The 22,825-nt window shown below is 39.3% G+C and overlaps 1 protein-coding gene across 2 annotated transcripts in view; it reads left to right on the forward strand.

The window, feature by feature from the left end:
• Positions 1-22,825, forward strand: part of PDE1A (phosphodiesterase 1A) — a 430,190-nt gene that overhangs the window by 310,734 nt on the left and 96,631 nt on the right. For both annotated transcript variants that reach the window (XM_082262401.1, XM_082262402.1), the window contains exons 2-4: positions 6,597-6,710; positions 10,741-10,923; positions 18,624-18,690. In XM_082262401.1, the coding sequence (XP_082118527.1) occupies positions 6,597-6,710; positions 10,741-10,923; positions 18,624-18,690 (364 nt within the window). The remainder of the gene's footprint in view (positions 1-6,596; positions 6,711-10,740; positions 10,924-18,623; positions 18,691-22,825) is intronic.

Consider the following 22,825-nt stretch of genomic DNA (forward strand, 5'->3'; position numbering starts at 1 on the left):
AGTGTTGTCACATGAAAAGATATAATAAAATATTTACAAAAATGTGAGGGGTGTACTCACTTTTGTGAGATACTGTATATACGTGCGGGTGCACGCTCGCACAGCCGGTGGGCTCCTTTTGCTGTGAATATTCAGAAGCAAAAGCCGATCTGCGGGTTTCGGGCACTCAATGTTCTCTGGCATCCATCGATCATTGGTAATACACACAGAATGGGGAGCTGCCTATGTAAACAAGGAGGATCACTGTTCTGACAGGGGGGAAGGAATGGATTCTCTGTTCCTGCAAAGCAGGGAACAAAATCCATCTCTTCCCCTAGTGAAAGCACCACATTTTTTACAAAATAACACTGAATAGACACACAGTTACCCCTTTAATCACCTTCCATGTTTAACCTCTTCCCAGCCAGTGTCATTAATACAGTGACAGTGAATATTGTTAGCACTGATCACTATATTAGTGTCACTGGTTCCGCAAAGCGTCAAAAGTGTCAATTAGTGTCCGATTGTCCGCCGCAAAATCGCAGTCCCACTATTAGTCACTGATCACTGCCATAACTAGTATATAAAAATAAATAAATAAAAATTCCATAAATATATCCCATAGTTTGTAGACGCTATAATGTTCATGTAAACCAATCAATATACGTTTATTGGGATATTTTTTTTTACCAAAGACATGTAACAGTACACATATTGGCCTAAATTGATGAAAAAATAGCTTTATTTTAATTTTTTATTGGACTTTTTTTTAGCAGAAAATTGTCAGTCTTTTTTTGTATATAGCGCAAAAAAAAAAAAAAAATAGTGATCAAATACCACCAAAAGAAAGTTCTATTTGTGGGGGAAAAAATGACATACATTTTGTTTGGGCACAGTGTTGCATGACCGCACAATTGTTAGTTAAATTAACTCAGTGGCATATTGCAAAAAAACAGCCTGGTCATGAAGGCGGGTAAGTCTTCCAGAGGGTCAAGTGATTAAAAAAATCTTCAGTGGAATCTGCACAAAAATTAGCTGGGAATGAGGTTCCTGAGCATTTACAACGGATCTATGGAAGAAGTGGACTCAGCCTTATACCTATGCAGTATCGAGTTTCTTATCTATCTTATTTTTCTTTTTTTCTCTCCTACAATAACTAAAACCAAGAAGGAATTAAACAATAAATAAAGAAGCCCTGATCAAAATCAGAATTATACCAGGGAACTAGCAAACATATTTTCTTCTGACATTCAAGCCATGCTCTAAATTAAAGCCAACAATGCATAATGGTAGGCTACAAAAGCAAAAAGTACAAAACCAGTACATCTTCAAAAAATTTTGATATATTGAAGAGGGGCTCCAGGAAATAAGGTGGTTAAAAAAGGGTTCAAGTGCAATACAGAAAACTCAAAGCTGAAAGCATCCTCAGCAAAATATTGAACAAGTATTGTGAAACAAAATGAGTAAAAGAGGAATTCATGAATAAGTGATAAAACTATCCTAAAATATTTAATAGCTTCTTTGCAGATATTGGGAAATGTATCAAAAGGTTAATTTCAAGACCAATCTTTTAAGGGGCTGAATCTCCTACTGTGCACTAATTCATTAGTTTGAATGCTACTTATGAATTATTAAAATTATTTGAAGTATTATGGCAGGATAAATCAGTGCACATGAATGTACAGAATAAAATTGCCAATATTGTTAGTTAAAAGTGTATCTAAAGACAATCCTTTTGTTTTAGATTAAGTAGGAAGGATTTTTCAACCCTATTACAACTATTTTGCTGTGTGTGTGTCCCCACTGGGGGGATTCACCTTCTTCATTTTAATGACTGAAAAAGAGCCACCAGAGGAGGAATGGAGGGAAATCCTTCCACTGGAACATGTGAGGATACAATTGTCCAAGGGAAGATTTACTTAGACTTCCTTGTATTTTCTGAAATGTATATGAGACAGGAAGTGACTGTTCCACACTCAAAAAAAAGCAATAAAGGGTTTTTTGGTTGATTATTGCCCTGACAGTGAAAAAACCCCTATTAAAGCGGAGTTCCAGCCATTTGACTCACCTGTCCAACGGTCCAGCGATGCGGCCGCCCGAAGCCTTGATCCTCTCCCTCGGCGCCGGCATCACTGCTGTGGGCACCCGGCTGTAACAGTTTGCGGCTTCACAGCCGGGTACCCACTGCGCATGCGCGAGTCGCGTTGCGCGCCGTGATTGGCCGGCAAAGATTGCAGGGAGGGAGGGGGAGAGAAGAACTTCCGCTCAGGGCGCCGCGGCGCTCCGAGTGGAAGTGGGAGCGGGTACCTGTCAAAACTAGGTACCCGCTCCCCCCCCCCAAAAAAATGACATGCCAAATGTGGCATGTCAGGGGGGTAGGACCACCTAAAGCGGAAGTTCTACTTTTGGGAGGAACTCCGCTTTAAGCTTAAGGTTAAACCGCTTCTTCTCCAATCTTGTTGTGTGGCCCAGTGTTTTTTTACACTCCCTGAGACTGAAAAGTTTTCTTCCTATGCTGGGCTCACTATTGGGGTATTTGTATACCGCTATTATATCTCCTCAAGCTCAAGCATCTCTTCTCCAGGGAGAATACATTTAGTGCTTGCAGTCATTCCTCGTAACTGAGGTCCTGCAATCTGCCTACCAATTTAGTTGCTCTTCTATGGACTCTCTCCAGCTCCACCACATCCCTCCTGAGGACTGGTGACCAGAACTGGACGGAATACTCCAGATGCGGCCGAACCAGAACATTACATTTTTTATACAAGCTAATAGTCTGCTGGCTTTGCTTGCTGCAGCTTGACTTTGCCTGCTTTTGGTAAGTCTGTCTTGTACTAGGACCCCCAGATCTTTCTCCCTCCTTGATTCCCCCAGAGGTTCTCCCCTAGTGAATAGTTTGAGTATAGATTTTTAGCCTCCAAGTGCATCACTTTACATTTTTCAATGTTAAACCTCATTTGCCATGAAGTTGCCCACCCCATCATTTTATTCAGGTCTTTCTGTAAAATTTCTATATCCTGATGTGAAGTTATTGCCCTGCTTATTTTTGTGTCATCTGCAAAAACTGAGATTGAGCTATCTATAGCAACCGCTATATAATTTATGAATAAATTTAACAGAATTGGTCCCAAGACAGAGTCTTGGGGTACCCCACTTTCCATTTCAGATCAGCCTGTATGCGTTATTTATCACCACCCTTTGGACATCCCCCTTTTACCAGTTTTCTATCCATGAAAAAAACTCTATGATCCATGCCTACAGACCTCAGTTTGTAGATGAAGCGTTTATGGGGAAATGTATCTAATGCTTTTTCAAAATCTACATACTCCATATCTACTGGTCTTCCCCTATCTAGATGGCAGCTTACTTCCTCGTAGAACTTCAACAGATCGGTCTGGCAGGAACGACCCTTTGTAAACCCATGCTGATTTCTGCTGATGATTCTGTTTTCATCAGCAAATTCTTGGATATGCAGATGCATTTTTTTATTACATTGTTAAATAGTCAGACTAAACATGTGAAACATGCGTATTGGTTGCAAGCAGCATTTTATCAAGACTTTCTCCATACTTAAGAGTAAATGACATTTACAGAGGAATCATGGCCCTGTCATACTCTACTAAAGGGTGGAGTGAGTTGAGCTGAACTTTTCTTCCTACTTTCAGTCATGTGCAGGGGAATTTAAAGCTCAACTTACCTTTCAAACCTAAATCAGCCAAATGCATTCCAGATGCATCGAAAACAAAAGGTGTGCAAAGTACTAAAGTTTGTTTTCGGTCCCTTCTCTCTGTGTGGTGGAAGCAATGGTCTATCTGCAGAGTCCAATACATCCAACGCTGAATCACAGCTAGAGATCCCCAAATAAAACAAGTATAAACTTCATTACACGGATATTTTTCTAACCCTTACCTGCATAGAGTTAACATGTTCCCCCTGTGCCTTTGTGGGTTTCCTCCTACACTACAAATACATGCTGGTAGGTTAATTGGCATGAGATTCAGTTGAAAGCAATAGAAAAATGTCCATATAGTTTGATATGTTGTTTCAATATAATTGGATTATCAAAAAGGCCAAATACTAATGAAAAAAACAAGAGGATTGCAATGTTTTTTACAGAGTGTGTTACAAAAACACTGCTAAGTAGGTTTTTCTAATACGGACATAAAAAAAATATAACTTATCATACTTTGAATTTATCAAAACAATCTACATTGTCCTGGGTTTTTTTCTGATCTTTTAGCTGGTTTTTGTCTTAAAGGATAACTCTTCTTTTGTATAATTATCATTTAGGCTACCTCTCTTCCCTCACCAAATTCTTATACTTACCTGACCATACTCCAACCAGATCTGCACTGTAAGTCTCACCTTAAGCCACATAGCCTCTTCTGCAAACTCTTCTTCTGCACATGTACAGAAAAAATTCCATTCATCCCTATAGAGAGGCCATCTATTATGTGACCCAACAAGTGATGGCTTTTCCAAATGAATGAATATAATTTTTACATGCATGTGCGGAAGAAACAAAGGACAGACTAATAGAGTATTCAGTGACAGCAGTTTAGTTCCACATGGGCCATGCAGCATTCATCTGGCAGGAGTGTGGACAGGTGAATGTGAGGCTTTGGGGTATCCTGAGGGGTACCTTAATGTGTAATTATATAAATGTATAATCATTCTTTAATAAACCCAAAATAGGGTAAAAACCAGGGTTCACAGGTCTAAGGAAATAATTAGCCAAGAATTGCTGCCTAATTTGTTGTGATGTGAGAAATACATAGGGTTGCCATTGCTGGCCTTCTTCTGAAAATTTTGATTGATTGCTGATGTCAGGGGCGTAACTACAGGGGATGCAGGGGTTGCAATCGCTACCGGGCCCCATGCTCCAGGGGGCCCGGTAGCAAACCAGTGGGTGAACTTCCAGGATCGCAAAGGTCACACTTGCGACCGGACCCTGGCATTGCACCACTGTGGGGAGGCCCCAAGATTGCAGGAAGGGGGCCCACAAGATTGCAGGAAGGGGGCCCACTGCAGAACCTGTGAAAGAATCCTGCTGCGGGACCGTAATAAAAGGCCATGCAACAAGTGTAAAGAGCCCCAGGATTAGTGGGAAGAGCCCTGGGCTTGAAGGTAAGGGCCCCGGCCAGGGGTCTGGGGGGCCCTTCATGGTTTCTTGCATCAGGGCCCTGAAGGTTCTAATTACGCCTCTGGCTGATGTTATTGTACATCACTGACTTTGCTACTTTTTGAAACACTAATTAGCATTAAATTAATCAGGGAAGTTATAGAAAAGTCAGAAGACATTTTCTGCACGATTTAAAGTATTGTGAAAGGAAGGCAAGCATGATGCCACACTCAGATTTAGTTGGACACTGGAAATAGTTTCCAGGCTCAGATTTATAGCTGGATAGGTGCAAGATCGATGCACTCTGTTTTACTTACATGACTAGAGATTAAGAAATAGATGCATTTAGGTGTAAAAAATGAATACAAATTAATCAATTTAGTGACTGTCCTCGAAATGTATAGGATCAGCACAACAAACAATAAATACCTGTAATCCTTACCCTTCATTTTAAGTTGGTTTAAGTTCACTTAAAATGCATGAACCATTGACATGTGGCATTACTTGTTTTATCATGAAGATGATGACTCGTGAGTAGATGAAGATGCAATTTGGTGCAAACATTTATGAATTGTGTGATTCTCTGGACATGCATATGTTTAGAAAAAAAATTCTACTCGTCTGTTGTTTTTAAAGAAATAATAATTTTTAAAAACTGATAAACATTCTTTTCATTGAATAAGACATGAATTGTGGTTGTCTGCTCATCCTCTGTCTATTGAATGTACATTCTTGGAACACATTTTTAAAGATACTAAAATTCCTAATCCTATTCCCTCCCTATTCTGCATATAATGCTGCTAGATTTTTTTTTTTAATGTTTCCAGTGAACTTACCTGTACTTCTTCTGCCAATGGGCATCAATGTGACCTCTGCAGTCCTCCTCATCTTGAATGGGGCACATACATCACCCAACAGTGGCATATGGGCACTGCTACACTGTCTGTCTGGGTGATGAACAAGACCTTTGTAGTGCAGAGGACTAAAGGGTTTGGAGTCATAACTGCATGTGTACCGATTTCCAGGTTGAGTGAATCAGGGAGATATTCAACTTGGTAGTGGGGCAAGGACTAGTGGATCACATTGAGTTTCTTCAGTGAACAGCTCTAAGGACTAGGTGAGTATTACTGTGAACACTGCAGGTTTATTCAGGTATTTTATTAGTGTTATTTAACACTACATTAAAAAATAGGAGTTATTGTGCATATTGACTAATCATGTTTCTTTTTTTCTTCTCTGATTGGAAGAAAGAAGCTGACTGGTTAATAAAAGCAACATCTCAAACTGAATCTACATGACAGAGTTTACTTTGTGTAGAATGGAAGACATTTTCCTTTTGGTATCATACATCGTATGCTAATGCTAGATTTTAAAAAAATGTAACATTTCTTTTACTTTTTACACATACTTGCAGGTTCTTAATAAAATGATTTTAGTATATATGACATCTTAAAGAATAAATGTTAATACATTATGACCTTTATTTTTTTTACAGATTACGATGTTTGGTAAAACAGCTAGAGAAAGGAGATATTAATGTATCAGACCTAAAAAATAATATTGAATATGCAGCATCTGTATTGGAAGCAGTTTACATTGATGAAACCAGGTAACAACATTTCATTTTTTTCATTTGTTGATGATATTTGTTCCAAATAATTCCAAATGGACACGTGTAAAAAAGGAGAACAGGGCACACCAAAACTCAAATTGCACACCTTGGTTTTACTTAGGTTTACTTGTGTCTGGTCAACACAGTACGACTAAGAATATGGTCACTAACAGAACTAGAATTTTATTGTTATTGTGGATTTTACAGAGAGGTGACCCCATCCTTACCATGCTATCCTCATACCACTATGTGAAGCATGCAGCACTGTCCTTCTCTTCCCATTGTTCAGTACTCATAGTGATACTTAATCATCCATTCCAGGCTCTGTGGTCCCCTCACATACCTCTTTCCCTTGGAGGCTCCCTAATTTTGTACATCATGCTATTAAAATACATTTTTACAATTTGTTCTGGATAATCACTTTACACTGGCCCTCTTTTCATCTTCTTTAGCAGTGTGTGGCTCTCAGAGATGCAGAAAGCAGTGCTGATTTGATGACATCAGCACAGTTCTCTGCATCAATACTCTATGAATGAAGGGTGATGTGGTGACACTTTATAAAAGGGCCACCTGGGGTTCAATTTAATCAAAATAAATGTTCTTGGCATTAAGCTTTAAGGTCCCTTTTACACTTGTTTGACTTGTCCTGCGATTTGGGACTGCAAAGTTGCATGACAATTTGTACTCCATGATTTCCAATAAGTACCGTTTATATCTGTATGACCTCAAGTCGCAACGACTTCAAAGTAGTCCCTGCACTACTTTGGGACAATTTTAATGATTTTTGAGGTCCAAAGACATAGTCAAAATTGTGGCAAAATCACGGTAAAATGGCGGCAACAGAATGGCGGTAAAATCATGCGACTTTTAGGTCGCATAAGTGTGAAAAGGGTCAAAAGTCTTTTTTTTTAGTTTCCTGCTGGGTCACTAAAACAAGAAGTGTGGAGTCTCAAAAACTACTACACAGGGTGGGCAAGTGTGAGAACTGTTAGAACTGTTAGAACTGTATTGCTGTGTCACTATTGGGTAGATCTCCTCACTTCCTCTTTGGTCACAATACGAAAAGTGTGATAAAATCTCTCTAATGGTGAAACCTGAATGCATGTATAACCCCTTCCATATTTCAACCAAACAAAAAAATATAGTCTAGTTAATAATGGAATTTAAAGTGGACCTGTCACAGGGGAAATATAAAAATACTAGTTGAAGGTCTGTTTTGTTCACTCCCTGTTTTCGATACTTTTAAAGACACAAGGCTAGAGCAAAATGTGAAGATCAGAAAAATTAGAAGCTTTTGGAGGACTGAGGCAAGAGGGTCAACTTGACAGACAGACAACTATTTTCCAAAGAAGAGGTCAGCAATGGCAGCCTCTATATTTCTTTCATGACAGGTTTCTTTTAAAGTGGTGTTCCAGCCTCCCCTCTCCCCCTCCAAAAATTAAAAGTAAGCAGCTACACATACTGTAGTTGCTAACTTTTAATATTAGAACACTTACCTGTCTTGGAGTCCGGCGATTTCATTGTTTCCATTGGCTGTCGGATGCTGCTGCCCCCATTGCCGGTGAGAGAACCCGGCAGTGAAGCCTTGCGGCTTCACGGGCGTGTCCCTTATGCGCATGCGTAAAGCGAGCTGCGCATTCGGATTGGCTCGGTGGCGGGGGAAGGAGGAGGGGGCCAAACTTTCGAGGGACAGCGACGCCTCCCGTAAGTGGGGAAGGGTACCTGTCAAAAACAGGTACCCGTTCCCCCCCTGAAAGGTGCCAAATGTGACACCGGAGGGGGGGAGGAAGCAAATGAGCGGAAGTTCCCCTTTTAGGTGGAACTCCACTTTAAGTACTTATTTTAGTATCTCTTCAGTGTGAAAGGAAGATATCAGAGTGCTTGGTTATGACTGTACTGAATTGAAAAAAATAACTTTAGGGTCAGTATAGTCAGATTAGCTTCCATTTTGCCAGCTCTAAAATAACATATGATTAACAATGAAATAAAAAATGTATTGTAGTGTGTGCTTGTTAGAACATAACAAATAACTTTTTTTATTCAACGTTTGCATTAGCCTCCCACTCCTCACCAATCTATTACCAAGGGTGGTCACATATTGTGAATGCATTGTATTAAATTGAATTTGTATCATAATAATGAAGCAATTAGGCTAAGTCCATGCAATCATTTAAACTGTATATAAATAGAGTGTACACATAATTTAGGATAATAGGCAAAGCTATTTTTAGGTCCCAAATGTCATTTAATTAGACACACTATTCTGGGTCATTCAGGAGGAAAAAGTCATTTCAGAAACAGTTTTTTTTTTCCTAAGTTATGACCTAAACTCTTTCCTTCTTGAAAGACTTGTCTTAAAATAGTCCAACAGCCATACATGGTGATGCTGCCTGTTCATTGTGGCATTTAAAATCTTCACTGTAATATTTGGCCCCATAAAGATATTCCTAGCAATATATGTTCATTGTTATTAAGGAAGAGCTTATTATTATGTGTCACAGCAACATAAGTTTAACAGGTTTCAAAGGCTGAACCTGCATCAAGGAAAAAATTTCAGACCACTTTTAATAGTTCCAGAAATCTTTAAAATGCTTTTAAATAGTTACCACAATGATCAACCGCACCCAAGCAGAGTGGCACATTTGGAAATTGCACATAAATTAAGGGTTTTTCATTTTCTTGTTAAAAATAGAAAAACCCCTGTATACACCAACTAAAAACAGTCAAATCTCAGAGTATTATGAATAAAGATATTGGTAGGGCAATTTGCAGTCCAAAACAGTTTGTGGCATTATAATTTGAAAATTACTAGTTAGTTTGCTTTTCTATCCTTGTCCAGAGTCATTCCAGAGTCATAAAATAAGGGACTGATCAAAAGAAATTGGCAGTTGGTTCACATAGAAGGCATGAATAAAAAGAGTTTCTCAAAGTTGAACTTCTGCTCATTAATTTTAGAAAGCGCTTTGGGTAATTTAAGAGACCCAGACATCTTCCTTTACGATTTTATGTACATTTAACATATTTTATACATAATATTTACCTACAAAAGCCTCCCTTGTGTAGACATCCAAAAGCCCTATAACTGCTGCTGGATGCTGCCATCTTGGATGTGATGTAAGCAGCCCCGGCAGATCCAGAGCTGTCATTCAAGCAACACTTTAGTATTCACCTTCACAGCCACAACAAAGGTTATGTAGTGTAGTGATGGGAGGAGTGGATATGCTGGACCGTCACAGATAATAACTAGAAGAGGAGAGGAATATGAAGTACACGAAGAAAAGAGCTGTGCCAGGGAATTGACTCTCTCTGGAGTTCTTGCAAATCCATAGGCCCATTGCAAGGGATTTAAAAAAAAAATGTATGGAAAGAAAAAAACAATACACAGAAGCATTTAAAGTGCCCAGATTTTCTGTGATTTTCCCTGCATTTTTTTAATTAGGTGCCAGGTTCTCTTTAGGAAATTGTGCAATCACGAGTAGGGATGATAATTATGTTGACCTTGGTACCTTTGTTTAATAACCGATTTTGCTTTCAACAAAATCTTACCAAAGTAGAAACTCTTAATTTTTTTAATTTTAGCTGCTTGAGAAAATCGTACATGGTTTTTTTTTGCTTTGTTTCACATTGCTTTTGTCAAAATGTGACACTTCCTCGAAATCTCCATATCTTTTGCCAAACTTTCAGGAAAATGAAAACTCTTAGTTTCTTACATTTCTGGTTTGGGGTTGTACCAGGCACATTAAGCTGGTACAAGCTCCCTCGCTAGACACAGAATATACCTTGGAACACGATATGAAGGGGTAAAGTTTGAGGCCAGGAGCATAGAATCCTTAGATGGCCCATTTACCCTTCTCTCCCTATAATTAGAGCTAAGAGGATGGAAAAATGATAAATGAATAAATAATATCAATAATATATCACAGAAGCTTTTTTAGTTTAAAAATATGATTATTGGTATAGGAAATGTTTTCATGTTGCTGTCATGCACCTTATGCTAAACCTATCTAATGTTATATCAAAAATGTAGACGCCTATTGGATACAGAAGATGAGCTCTCTGACATCCACACAGACTCGGTTCCGTTGGAGGTGAGAGATTGGTTGGCATCCACCTTCACAAGGAAAATGGGCATGAGAAGAAGGCGGCCCGAAGAAAAACCAAAGTTTCGAAGCATCGTCCATGCAGTTCAAGCTGGAATATTCGTTGAAAGGTGAGCTATAATTGAGTTCTGTTTCAAATGTTAGTGACAAGACATATTTGTAAAGTGTTTCAATAAAAAAGGAAAAAATACTAGTGAAAAACGCAGGCCTACTTGCGATATTTTATTTCTTGAGAAATATGACGTCCAGTGGGTACATCTAGCTTCTGCTTTACCTTTGTTTTGCTTAGCTTGGGGGAAATCACATGAAGTTGCACCCACCCAGAACATGTTCAATCTCAGTTAGCTCCTTCTCGCCTAAGGATAAAACAAATTTTAATGCCTAAGCTCAATTTTGCAACTTTGACATGTACTGTATTATTAAAACTTTACATATCGTCACAACTAGCTTGTTTTTTTTTTTTTTTTTTTAGGACAAACTGGGCTACCATTTGATGGTAAATGGTAATGGATAAAAAAATGTTTTTTTTTTTTAAATTTAGCTGTGTATTTCTTGCTGCTACTATAACCTACTACCAAAGAACAAACAAAAATAAAATTCTCCTGCTCCTGACCGTCGCAGTGATACCACATATGTGTATGTTAGTTATTGTTTGTACCTGTAGTACAGCCCAAAACACATTTTGCTTTTTTTTATACTACCTAAAACACACTGACACTGACACAAACTGACTGATACTAATAAATACTAATAAAAAAAAGAAAATCTGTCCAAAAAATACTGACCCTGAACCCTAACCCTAACCTTGGCCTTTGGCTTTGACTCAAACACTAACCCTGGCACTGACCTAAATCAAATCTTGATCCAAGTATTTTTTATTTAATTATTTTTGTTATTTTTTTTTTTCTACACACACTTTTTTTTTTCTCTCTCTGCAAGGACAGAGACAGAAACAATGCAAAAATGTGGCCCAATGGAAAATGCTTAGTCCAGTGGGATTGCATATTTGTGTTACATCGGTGCCAAGGGGTTAAAGTATAACTAAAGACAAAACTTTATTTTAGTTTTAGAGAAGAGGGGAACACCTGTCAATTTTTGTTGCTGTCTGTGAGCCCGTTAGGGATATTTACCCTCACTATTTGCCGTAATTTCAATTACCACTGAAAATGAAAGTAAAAGCAAATCCCACATTTTGAATTGACATCACAACATTAATAGAAGGGAAATCTTCCAATGGGGACACTTGTTTCTGGTGACCCCGGTGACACCCAGGGATTCTTTCACTTTGTAGGGATTTCCTCTCATTTATTTTTTTGCCTATAGGACTGGAAATCTCCCTTTCTGGACTGAGGTTATAACCTTCCCTTACTCTATCCAAAATATATAAAAATTAAGTTTTACCTTTAGTTCTATTTTAAAAGTATAATAAATATAATAAACGTGTACATTTTTCCAGGACCGGTAGTTATGTTGCATTTCCAACCAGTATTTTGGTGCTATTTTGCTATTTGTTACTGACGTTTTACACTGCATTTTTTGACACAAAACACATGTCCCTGTGGAAAAAAAATTAAAACAACTCTAGCTAAAAAAATATTAAAAACTAAGCAATCACTCATATAGTCACTAATCTTGATAGGCACCTTGTTTTTTAGGTGAGTGTACTTGGTATTTGAAAAATGTCCCCACTCGCTACCCCATATACGAGCCAATGTTTGAGATCTGGTAGGGGATACACCATGGCCCACGTGTGGTGTTGGCAGAGAAAATTGTTTCAACTCATTGCGCCAACAATTTTTGGGCTGGTTGGCTACCTAAATGCCTATGCTTATATCCTCTCCCAATATGCCACTAATATTGGCATATACGGCAATAGTGAGGGTAAATATCTCTAACAGGGGCACAGGCAGCAACAAAAATTGACAGGTGTTCTAATACCTCTCCATTCTATCTAAAACTAAAAAAAAGTTTTGCCTTTAGTTATACTTTAACAAACTAAGCTGAAACTCATAATACAGGTACTATACATTAATCAAACTTTCTTTCAACACAATGGCAGATCAAAAAGTGTTGTGAAGCTGTCAACTGCCCTGACCCTTTGTACTGTCTACTTGCTCTTCTATTGACCAGAGCTTCTTAAAAACATTTACAAGATCCTTACAATTTGGAAGCCATTAAGTGAGGTCAGGTGGAACTGTTAAGCTTTAAGTGGAACTAAATTTAGTCTGCAAAAAGACAATATACAGTATATGTATATTACTGTAAAATGTAAAAGAGTGTATACACCTCTCAGATGAGTAAATGATCAGCCATCCAATGGGGGTGGCGGTACCCGGGTCACCACCGTGCATTCATAGGTATAGAAGAAAAATCGGCCGCACACCACCAGGAGCTTGAACGGAGTGAAATCCTTAATTCACATATGCCAAACATGGACAGGATACATAGAATAAAAGGAAGACCTTCTTCTATACCCATATATATTGTTTTAGGCAGGTGTGAAAAAATGCTTTCAGAAATAGACATGTTAATAGTTTATTTTCATCAAATAACAAAATGGAAAGTAAATGAACAGAAGAGAAATCCAAATCGAATCAATATTTGGGGTGACCACCCTTTGCCTTCAAAACAGTATCAATTCTTCGATTCTTTTAGGTACACTTGCACACAGCTTTTGAAGAAACTTGGCAGGTAGGTTGTTCCTAACTAGGGATGATAGAACAATTCGGGTTGACCATTGGTTCGACCCGAACATTGACTGTTCGAAATTCGGCCGAATTCCGAACTTTTTGCTGAAAAAGTTCGGAATTCAGCAACCAGAACCGACCAAAATGCAATGGGACAGGAACTGGGCTTTAAAAGCCTGTGATTTGACCAGAACCATCAGTAAAAGCCAATTGAGGGGGCAGGAGGATGCTAGGAATGTGATTAGAGTGACTAGGGGGTCCAGAGGCCGATCAGTAGTGAATACGCCCCCCAGTATATACGATAGCCCCGCCAAATCTCTAGCACTTTAATACAGGGCTGTGGAAGAGAGTGGAAGCAGTTCTGTTACTCCTGCTTCAAAAGTGTCATTTAGCAATTATTAGTGTGAGGAAAGGGATATCTAGTGTAGTTAGGGTACTATTTTCCACTATAGTTAGATTTAATAATCTAGTTTCTGTAGGGAAAGTGTTAAGTGTCAGGGGGACCGTAGTGTAGGGTGAACTGACTCTGACTGCTATGGCAGGGTGACCAAACCCTTCCATGTCAGGATGACGCCATAGAAAAAAGATTGTTTCTATTAGAATTGCAATAGAGCAGGATAGTGGCTCCGCCATTTTTTACACCGGGCCGTTTTTGTTGCAGGCGTTTTCTTGGACATTTTTTGGGCGTCTTTGGAGGCAGGCATGACATCTGAACTTCTGTGTAGGGGTATATACACACACACACATGTATGTATATATACGCATACACACATTTACAGGGAGTGCAGAATTATTAGGCAAATTAGTATTTTTGAGGGTTAATTTTATTATTGAACAACAACCATGTTCTCAATGAACCCAAAAAACTCATTAATATCAAAGATGACTATTTTTGGAAGTAGTTTTTAGTTTGTTTTTAGTTTTAGCTATTTTAGGGGGATATCTGTGTGTGCAGGTGACTATTACTGTGCATAATTATTAGGCAACTTAACAAAAATCAAATATACAGTATACCCATTTCAATTATTTTTTTTTACCAGTGAAACCAATATAACATCTCAACATTCACAAATATACATTTCTGACATTCAAAAACAAAACAAAAAAAAATCAGTGACCAATATAGCCACCTTTCTTTGCAAGGACACTCAAAAGCCTGCCATCCATGGATTCTGTCAGTGTTTTGATCTGTTCACCATCAACATTGCGTGCAGCAGCAACCACAGCCTCCCAGACACTGTTCAGAGAGGTGTACTGTTTTCCCTCCTTGTAAATCTCACATTTGATGATGGACCACAGGTTCTCAATGGGGTTCAGATCAGGTGAACAAGGAGGCCATGTCATTAGCTTTTCTTCTTTTATACCCTTTCTTGCCAGCCACGCTGTGGAGTACTTGGACGCGTGTGATGGAGCATTGTCCTGCATGAAAATCATGTTTTTCTTGAAGGATGCAGACTTCTTCCTGTACCACTGCTTGAAGAAGGTGTCTTCCAGAAACTGGCAGTAGGACTGGGAGTTGAGCTTGACTCCATCCTCAACCCGAAAAGGCCCCACAAGCTCATCTTTGATGATACCAGCCCAAACCAGTACTCCACCTCCACCTTGCTGGCGTCTGAGTCGGACTGGAGCTCTCTGCCCTTTACCAATCCAGCCACGGGCCCATCCATCTGGCCCATCAAGACTCACTCTCATTTCATCAGTCCATAAAACCTTTGAAAAATCAGTCTTGAGATATTTCTTGGCCCAGTCTTGATGTTTCAGCTTGTGTGTCTTGTTCAGTGGTGGTCGTCTTTCAGCCTTTCTTACCTTGGCCATGTCTCTGAGTATTGCACACCTTGTGCTTTTGGGCACTCCAGTGATGTTGCAGCTCTGAAATATGGCCAAACTGGTGGCAAGTGGCATCTTGGCAGCTGCACGCTTGACTTTTCTCAGTTCATGGGCTGTTATTTTGCGCCTTGGTTTTTCCACACGCTTCTTGCGACCCTGTTGACTATTTTGAATGAAATGCTTGATTGTTCGATGATCACGCTTCAGAAGCTTTGCAATTTTAAGAGTGCTGCATCCCTCTGCCAGATATCTCACTATTTTTGACTTTTCTGAGCCTGTCAAGTCCTTCTTTTGACCCATTTTGCCCAAGGAAAGGAAGTTGCCTAATAATTATGCACACCTGATATAGGGTGTTGATGTCATTAGACCACACCCTTCTCATTACAGAGATGCACATCACCTAATATGCTTAATTGGTAGTAGGCTTTCGAGCCTATACAGCTTGGAGTAAGACAACATGCATAAAGAGGATGATGTGGTCAAAATATTCATTTGCCTAATAATTCTGCACTCCCTGTAGAAACATATAGAAACATAGAATATGTCGGCAGATAAGAACCATTTGGCCCATCTAGTCTGCCCAATATATCTGAATCCTATGAATAGTCCCTGGCCCTATCTTATATGAAGGATAGCCTTATGCCTATCCCATGCATGCTTAAACTCCTTCACTGTATTTGCAGCTACCACTTCTGCAGGAAGGTTATTCCATGCATCCACTACTCTCTCAGTAAAGTAATACTTCCTCATATTACTTTTAAACCTTTGCCCCTCTAATTTAAAACTGTGTCCTCTTGTGGTAGTTTTTCTTCTTTTAAATATGCTCTCCTCCTTTACCGAGTTGATTCCCTTTATGTATTTAAAAGTTTCTATCATATCCCCTCTGTCTCTTCTTTCTTCCAAGCTATACATGTTAAGGTCCTTTAACCTTTCCTGGTAAGTTTTTTCCTGCAATCCATGTACTAGTTTAGTAGCTCTTCTCTGAACTCTCTCTAGAGTATCTATATCCTTCTGGAGATATGGCCTCCAGTACTGCGCACAATACTCCAAGTGAGGTCTCACCAGTGTTCTGTACAGCGGCATAAGCACTTCTCTCTTTCTACTGCTTATACCTCTCCCTATACATCCAAGCATTCTGCTGGCATTTCGTGCTGCTCTATTACATTGTCTTCCCACCTGTCTGTAGGTGTGAAAGTAGCAGAACCCTATGCCTGCACTAATGAAATTATTTGCAGGCATAGGGCTCCGCTCCTATCACACCTGTATGTGTGCATGTGTATAAATACATATATGTGTGTGTGTATATATACCCCTATACAGAAGTTCAAATGTTATGCCTGCCTCCAAAGACGCCTAAAAAATGCCCAAAAAAACGCCTGCAACAACACACCTAGGCGTTTTTGTTGCAGGCATTTTTTTGGGCATTTTTTGGGCGTCTTTGGAGGCAGGCATAACATCTGAACTTCTGTATAGGGGTATATATATACACACATATATGTATTTATACACATGCACACATACAGGTGTGAAAGTAGCAGAACCCTATGCCTGCGCTAATTCAATTATTTGCAGGCATAGGGCTCCGCTCCTATCACACCTATATGTGTGTATGTGTATAAATACATATATGTGTGTGTGTGTGTGTATATATACCCCTATGCAGAAATTCAGATGTTATGCCTGCCTCCAAAGACGCCCAGAAAATGCCCAAAAAAACGCCTGCAACAAAAACGCCCAGGTGTGTTGTTGCAGGTGTTTTTTTTGGGCATTTTTTAAGCATCTTTGGAGGCAGGCATAACATCTGAACTTCTGTATAGGGGTATATATACACACACACACACATATAGGTGTGATAGGAGTGGATCCCTATGCCTGCAAATAATTTCATTAGCGCAGGCATAGGGTTCTGCTACTTTTACACCTATATGTGTGTATGTGTATATATACATACATGTGTGTGTGTATATATACCCCTATACAGAAGTTCAGATGTTATGCCTGCCTCCAAAGACGCCCAAAAAATGCCCAAAACAACGCCTGCAACAAAAACGCCCAGGTGTGAAAATAGCGGAGCCCTATGCCTGCTCTACTGCAATTCTAATACAAACAATCTTTTTTTTCTGTTTCTGGACATGCTACAGAGCTGAAACTTCACAGGTACACTTTTTAGATCCCCCAGACACTACATCCAAAGAAATCTCATTTTTCAATAATTTTTTCAATAATTGGCTCTCTATCAAAAATGACAATTTTTAAGAACTTTTTATGTGTGATTAATAGTCCCTGGGGCATGACCCAGAACCCTAGGCACCTTTTAGAGGCTTCAAAATGGTGTTTTTTGATTACCGAAGTTCGGGTCCCATTGATTTCAATGGGGTTCTGAAATCCGGGCCGAACTTTCAGGAAGTTCGGGTGTTCTGGTCGAACCAAACTTTTCAAAAGTTTGATCATCCCTATTCCTAACATCCTGGAAAACTAACCACAGATTGTCTGTGGATGTAGGCTGCCTCAAATCCTTCTGTCTCTTCATGTAATCCCAGACAGACTCCATAATGTTGAGATCAGGCCTCTGTGGGAGTCAAACCATCACTTCCAGGACTTCTTGTTCTTCTTTACACTGAAGATAGTCCTTAACGACATTGGCTGCATGTTTGGGGTCATTGTCCTGCTGCAGACACAATGTGGGGCCAATTATGAGCCTCCCTTAAGGTTTGGCATGTATTTTTTTTTTTTTTGCTGGTATTTTTCAGCATTGAGGACACCATTGATCATAAACAGATCGCCAACTCCATTTGCAAAATGCAGTCTGAAACTTCCAAGAAACCTCAAATATTAATTACTGTTGCCTGCAGACATTTATTATTGTACTGCTCTCAAGCTCTTCCTGAACAAACTTTTGCTACAGCCAAATATTTAAGATTTTGACTCATTGGTCCAAAACACCTGCTGCTGTTTTTTTCTTCACCCCAGTTCCTATGTTGATAAAATTATATTATACATATTATTGTTGGGCTAGTTGACCTAACTGTACAAACTAGATTCAAAGAAAAACTCAGGTCTAAACAACCATTCTAGAGCTTCTAATGACAGACCAGCTTATCTCTCAATATATGGCCAGGCAACAATTTTGTCTTAATTTCAGGAGGTGGGAGGGCTTCTAATTATCAAATGAGATGATCTCCAGAGACCATACTAAGTTCTATTTAATGGTCATTGTGACTGTACAACCACAACTTTGCATTCATTTATTTATAGCAAAAATATATATATATTTTAATGGATTTCCCTTTTTTTAGGATGTACAGAAGATCGTCCAATATGGCTGGTCTTACATATCCCTCAACAGTGATAGCATGTTTAAAGGTAAATAAAAGTAAATATCACCACACTGAGATAACATGTATTCCTTTCACACTGTACAGCAACCCTGGGCACAATCTGCTATTGGGTAATAAATTTCTCTTTAGGTCACTAAGGTCAGGATCCTGAAACTCTCTTGTCAGCTGCACAGGGAATAGTGAGAAGCTTTAAAGACAAAGACAAAGACAAAAAAAGAACAGAGAGTGCAACGATCTTGAGCACAAAAGTTTAACTTTTATTGTGATGATTAAAAACGAATGCACTCACCTAATTCAGTGAAGAAGGGCACATAATGCACAGCCAGATAATGAGATGAAACCAGTTTCAGAGTCAGCGGCATGGCTGCAGCTGTGAGTGAGCCCTAGCGTGGAGTGCCGTATAGGTGCGGGGGTTCCATCCTCATGCAGCCACCCAGTCTGCAAGTCTGTCAGAAGGGAATGGAGAAAGACACAGCTTTTCCTGCAACTGTGCTGCCCACTATGTGCCCTTCCTCACTGATGAGTGCATTTTATATATATATATATATATATTTTTTTTTTTTTTTTTTTTTTTTTAATTCAAATTCTTTATTTATAAGAGTTAACAAGATAATAAATACGACAGTAGAAATTGTCAAGGAAATGGGTGATATAAATCAAATGCATTCTCTCTAACACAAGCCTTGCATTGGCTATCATTCTTCATGAGCCAGCATGAGCGCAATTGTTCACAATATTAAAGCCCAGCCAAATGCATTTCCTACCTGCAGCAAAACTGAAACTCTAAACATTATTGTAATGCTGAGAAGTATGCCATTGCTATTGCTGGGGGCCACCAGGTACCATTTATATGGGTCACCATGTAACCTGATTATGCATCTAGGAAAGGCTGGATTTTAGAATGAAAAAAGGTAAGTTATTAAGTATCAGGCTTACTTAATGTTTTCCATTTTCTGTTTAATGTAAAGGCATTTATACTATAGTATGCTTTTAAAGCATGTTTTCTATTTGAGTGAGTGACATTGGCTAATGTATGGGTATCGTCGTCAGCAATATCCAAGTTTTTAGTGCAGATTGACACTGAACAAGTTATATGAGTTTGTTCTGTTGGTTTTAGGAACATTCTAATACGCTGAAGCGTTGCTAGTTATATAACATGAAACTTGAAGCACCTTGTCATAACAGTTAAAGCAAAGTTCCGGTCAGTCAGGGCTCATCCATTTACATTAAGGTATCCTGTAAACTGTCCACTGTTTTGTGTTTGTGCAGCACGTATAACTTACTTTATTCAGGTCCTGTACAGCGCGGCCATCTGCAATGTGGGCATCTGAAGCCGCAGTGTTCCTTTTCTGGCATTGCATGCTCAGACTCAGCCTTTTAGGCCCCTGATTGGAGGAGATGTGGCCTCCTATACACACATATAGCACGGCCGCTCCCCCCCTCCTAGTACAGAACTTGGCCCCTACCCTAGCAGTGCCAGCATCTCCCCTCCCTCTCTCCTTCTTAACAGCGGAGCAGAGCAGCTTGAGGGTCACGAGGCAGCTGACACTCCACTCAGTCATTGGCGATGCCCATTGACTCCTGGGATTGATGACACTCATCTCCCAGGAGCCAATGCAAAGCCGGAAATTGCGTACGTCGCCGTGGCGACATGAGGATGAGGAGGAAGAGTAGAGATATTTTAACATAAATAAGGTAAAGGAACCGAAAAAAAAATATGTCAATTTGTTTTTAGCATGCACACAAGTGCTGCATGGTGGCAAGTCTAAATTGTGGGTGAAACTCCACTTTTATTAGAGATCCCAAGACCCATTGCTAAAAATAGTTAATGACATCAAAGAGAGGTTCGAGTTACAAAAAAAGAAACATCTATACTCACCTAGGTGGATGCAGTATCAATCCGGTGCTGCACCTGTCCCCCGCTGCCTTTACACCAAGAACTGAGCGATCAAACACTGCTGGTCGCTCAGTTCTCCCTTTTGCTTTGAGAGTCCCCTTCGCTTCTGACCATCCCAGCTCTGGGCTGTGGAGGGAGCAGGAGGGACTGGCTTAGTCTGCCAGCAGCTTGCTGAGAGGCTGATCCAGCTGCCAGTCCAGACTTCTGGGTGGATTCTGACTGTAAAGTCAAGATCGATCCAGCACCTGGACCGACTCAGTGACATCAGCCAACAGTGGACTTTAGCCTGCTGTCAGCTATAAATGGATTACAGGAGTGCAGATTGAACTGCACTCCTGTGATCCATAGGAGAACTAGGGCCAAAAAAGCTTTGGTTGGCTTTGAAGTTGGTAGGAGAGGCTACACACACACAAACACACCAGTGCGGACAGAAGCAATATACTGTTACAGTTAGTGACGTACTAAAAATAGAGTAGCATGCAAAAGACACATGCTACCAACAGATCCTCATTTTTCTAGCAAAGTAAACTGGGACTTATATTTTAGCAACAGATGGCAAGTGAAGGCAAGAGAGTTAAATAAAATCTTCAATCGTCTGCAATTTTCTCTTATATCCTAGTAAATTGTCTCTGGAGAGAGAGAATCGGTTTATTCTCTGTCAACCATTTACATACTGAATATTTACTATAATCGGAACTCATTTTTCCCTTACAATTTTGCAATTTGCTGCATTAGCTACTCGTCTTCTGTTTAAGTGAACTTTTTTCTGGACAACTATTTAAAATTAGGTTCAAGAGAGAGCCTTCTTCAGTTCCTTAATGGAAATTTGGCAATATCAAGTGATGACTTTTGTTACTTTTTTAAGTGTCATAAAAAAAAGTGTCAAAAAGAAGTAAGTTCTGTAGATGGTAGGAAACCCTTCACAAACAATATTTCTGTTTTGAGTGGATTCAGTTAGATTGAACTGCCATCTGGCTTTCTATATTTCTCTCCCACCTGACAGAAAGAAGTCTTAAGGGCCATACACACTATAAGATTTTCTGAAGACTTTTTCCTTCAGATTTACCTTTTCTATGTAGTGCAAGGGCCTGCCAGATTGCATACAAATTGGAAGTGTTTAGGTTTGACCTCATATTATATGGTTTTGGTAAGTCTAAAGGAAAAAGTCTTCAGAAAATCTTATAGTGTGTATGGCCCATTAGGCCCTATTTAAACTTACTGGGGTAGGTTTACTAAAGGCAAAACTAAAGGCAATTAGGCTATTCGCTGAGCAAGGAAGTTTGCTAGGAATACCCAATGAAGTGCAAGGGAAAAAAAAGTATTTTTGCTTGAATATGAATAAATTATGGAAATCAGAAGAACTTTACCTCATTTACTAATCTAAGAGAAAATTATCTTGCAAATGAAGAGCCTCTTTGCATTAGTAAATCAAAGTAAATCCTGCTGTACACATTTAAGATTCAGTTAAATGTGCATGAAACCACACACAAAATGCACACACATGAAATTCATGTCAATATAGGCATTAAAGAGGAGCTACAGTAGTCTCAGTTTCCAAATTGAAATCTAAAAATAAATCGGAATGCTTAGGATCTTGTGCTCCCCAAATTCGGGCTGTGGCCATCATTTGTGTGGACAGCTGAAGCCAGCACACACACAATTCCTGCCCAGCATGCAATTCAAAGTCTCACGCCTGTGGAGTGGTTTGCAGTGCTCTGTCAGAATACACACAAGACACCTCAGTTTGCCCTTGTTGCCGCAGTAATTCTATGCGGTCAATACTTGCCAGGCAGCAAGTCCATCATTCAAAAATGCTTCTTAACTGTGCCTGTAATCATGTAATTTGTGGTTTGGAAATAACACAACGCCAGAAGCAGAGGATGCCTGTTGACTCCTGGGATTGATGACCAAGATATCCCAGGACTCAATGGGAATTCCTGGATAACATCAGTTGCCACAGCAGACTGGCCTGGGAGCAGGATGAGGGGTGTTTAAATTAAAAAAAGTACTTAAAAAAAAAAAAAGAATATCCAAATATAGAAAACAGAGGTACTAGCAATTAAATGGGACATGCTCCACTTTAAACATTGTATCAGGATCTGTATAGAGGTGTCTTTATCTTTATAATTTTGCTGAGTATAAAAAGGTTTACTTTAAGACTCTGAAAGATACAAAATTCCAATGCATTTCCAGAAAAACTAAAGTAGTAATACAGAAGTGTTTCCCCATAGTGCTGTAATTATATACTTTACCTGTTGTCAAG

This window comes from Pelophylax lessonae, assembly GCF_965119305.1.
Source record: "Pelophylax lessonae genome assembly, chromosome: 6".
Taxonomy (NCBI): domain Eukaryota; kingdom Metazoa; phylum Chordata; class Amphibia; order Anura; family Ranidae; genus Pelophylax; species Pelophylax lessonae.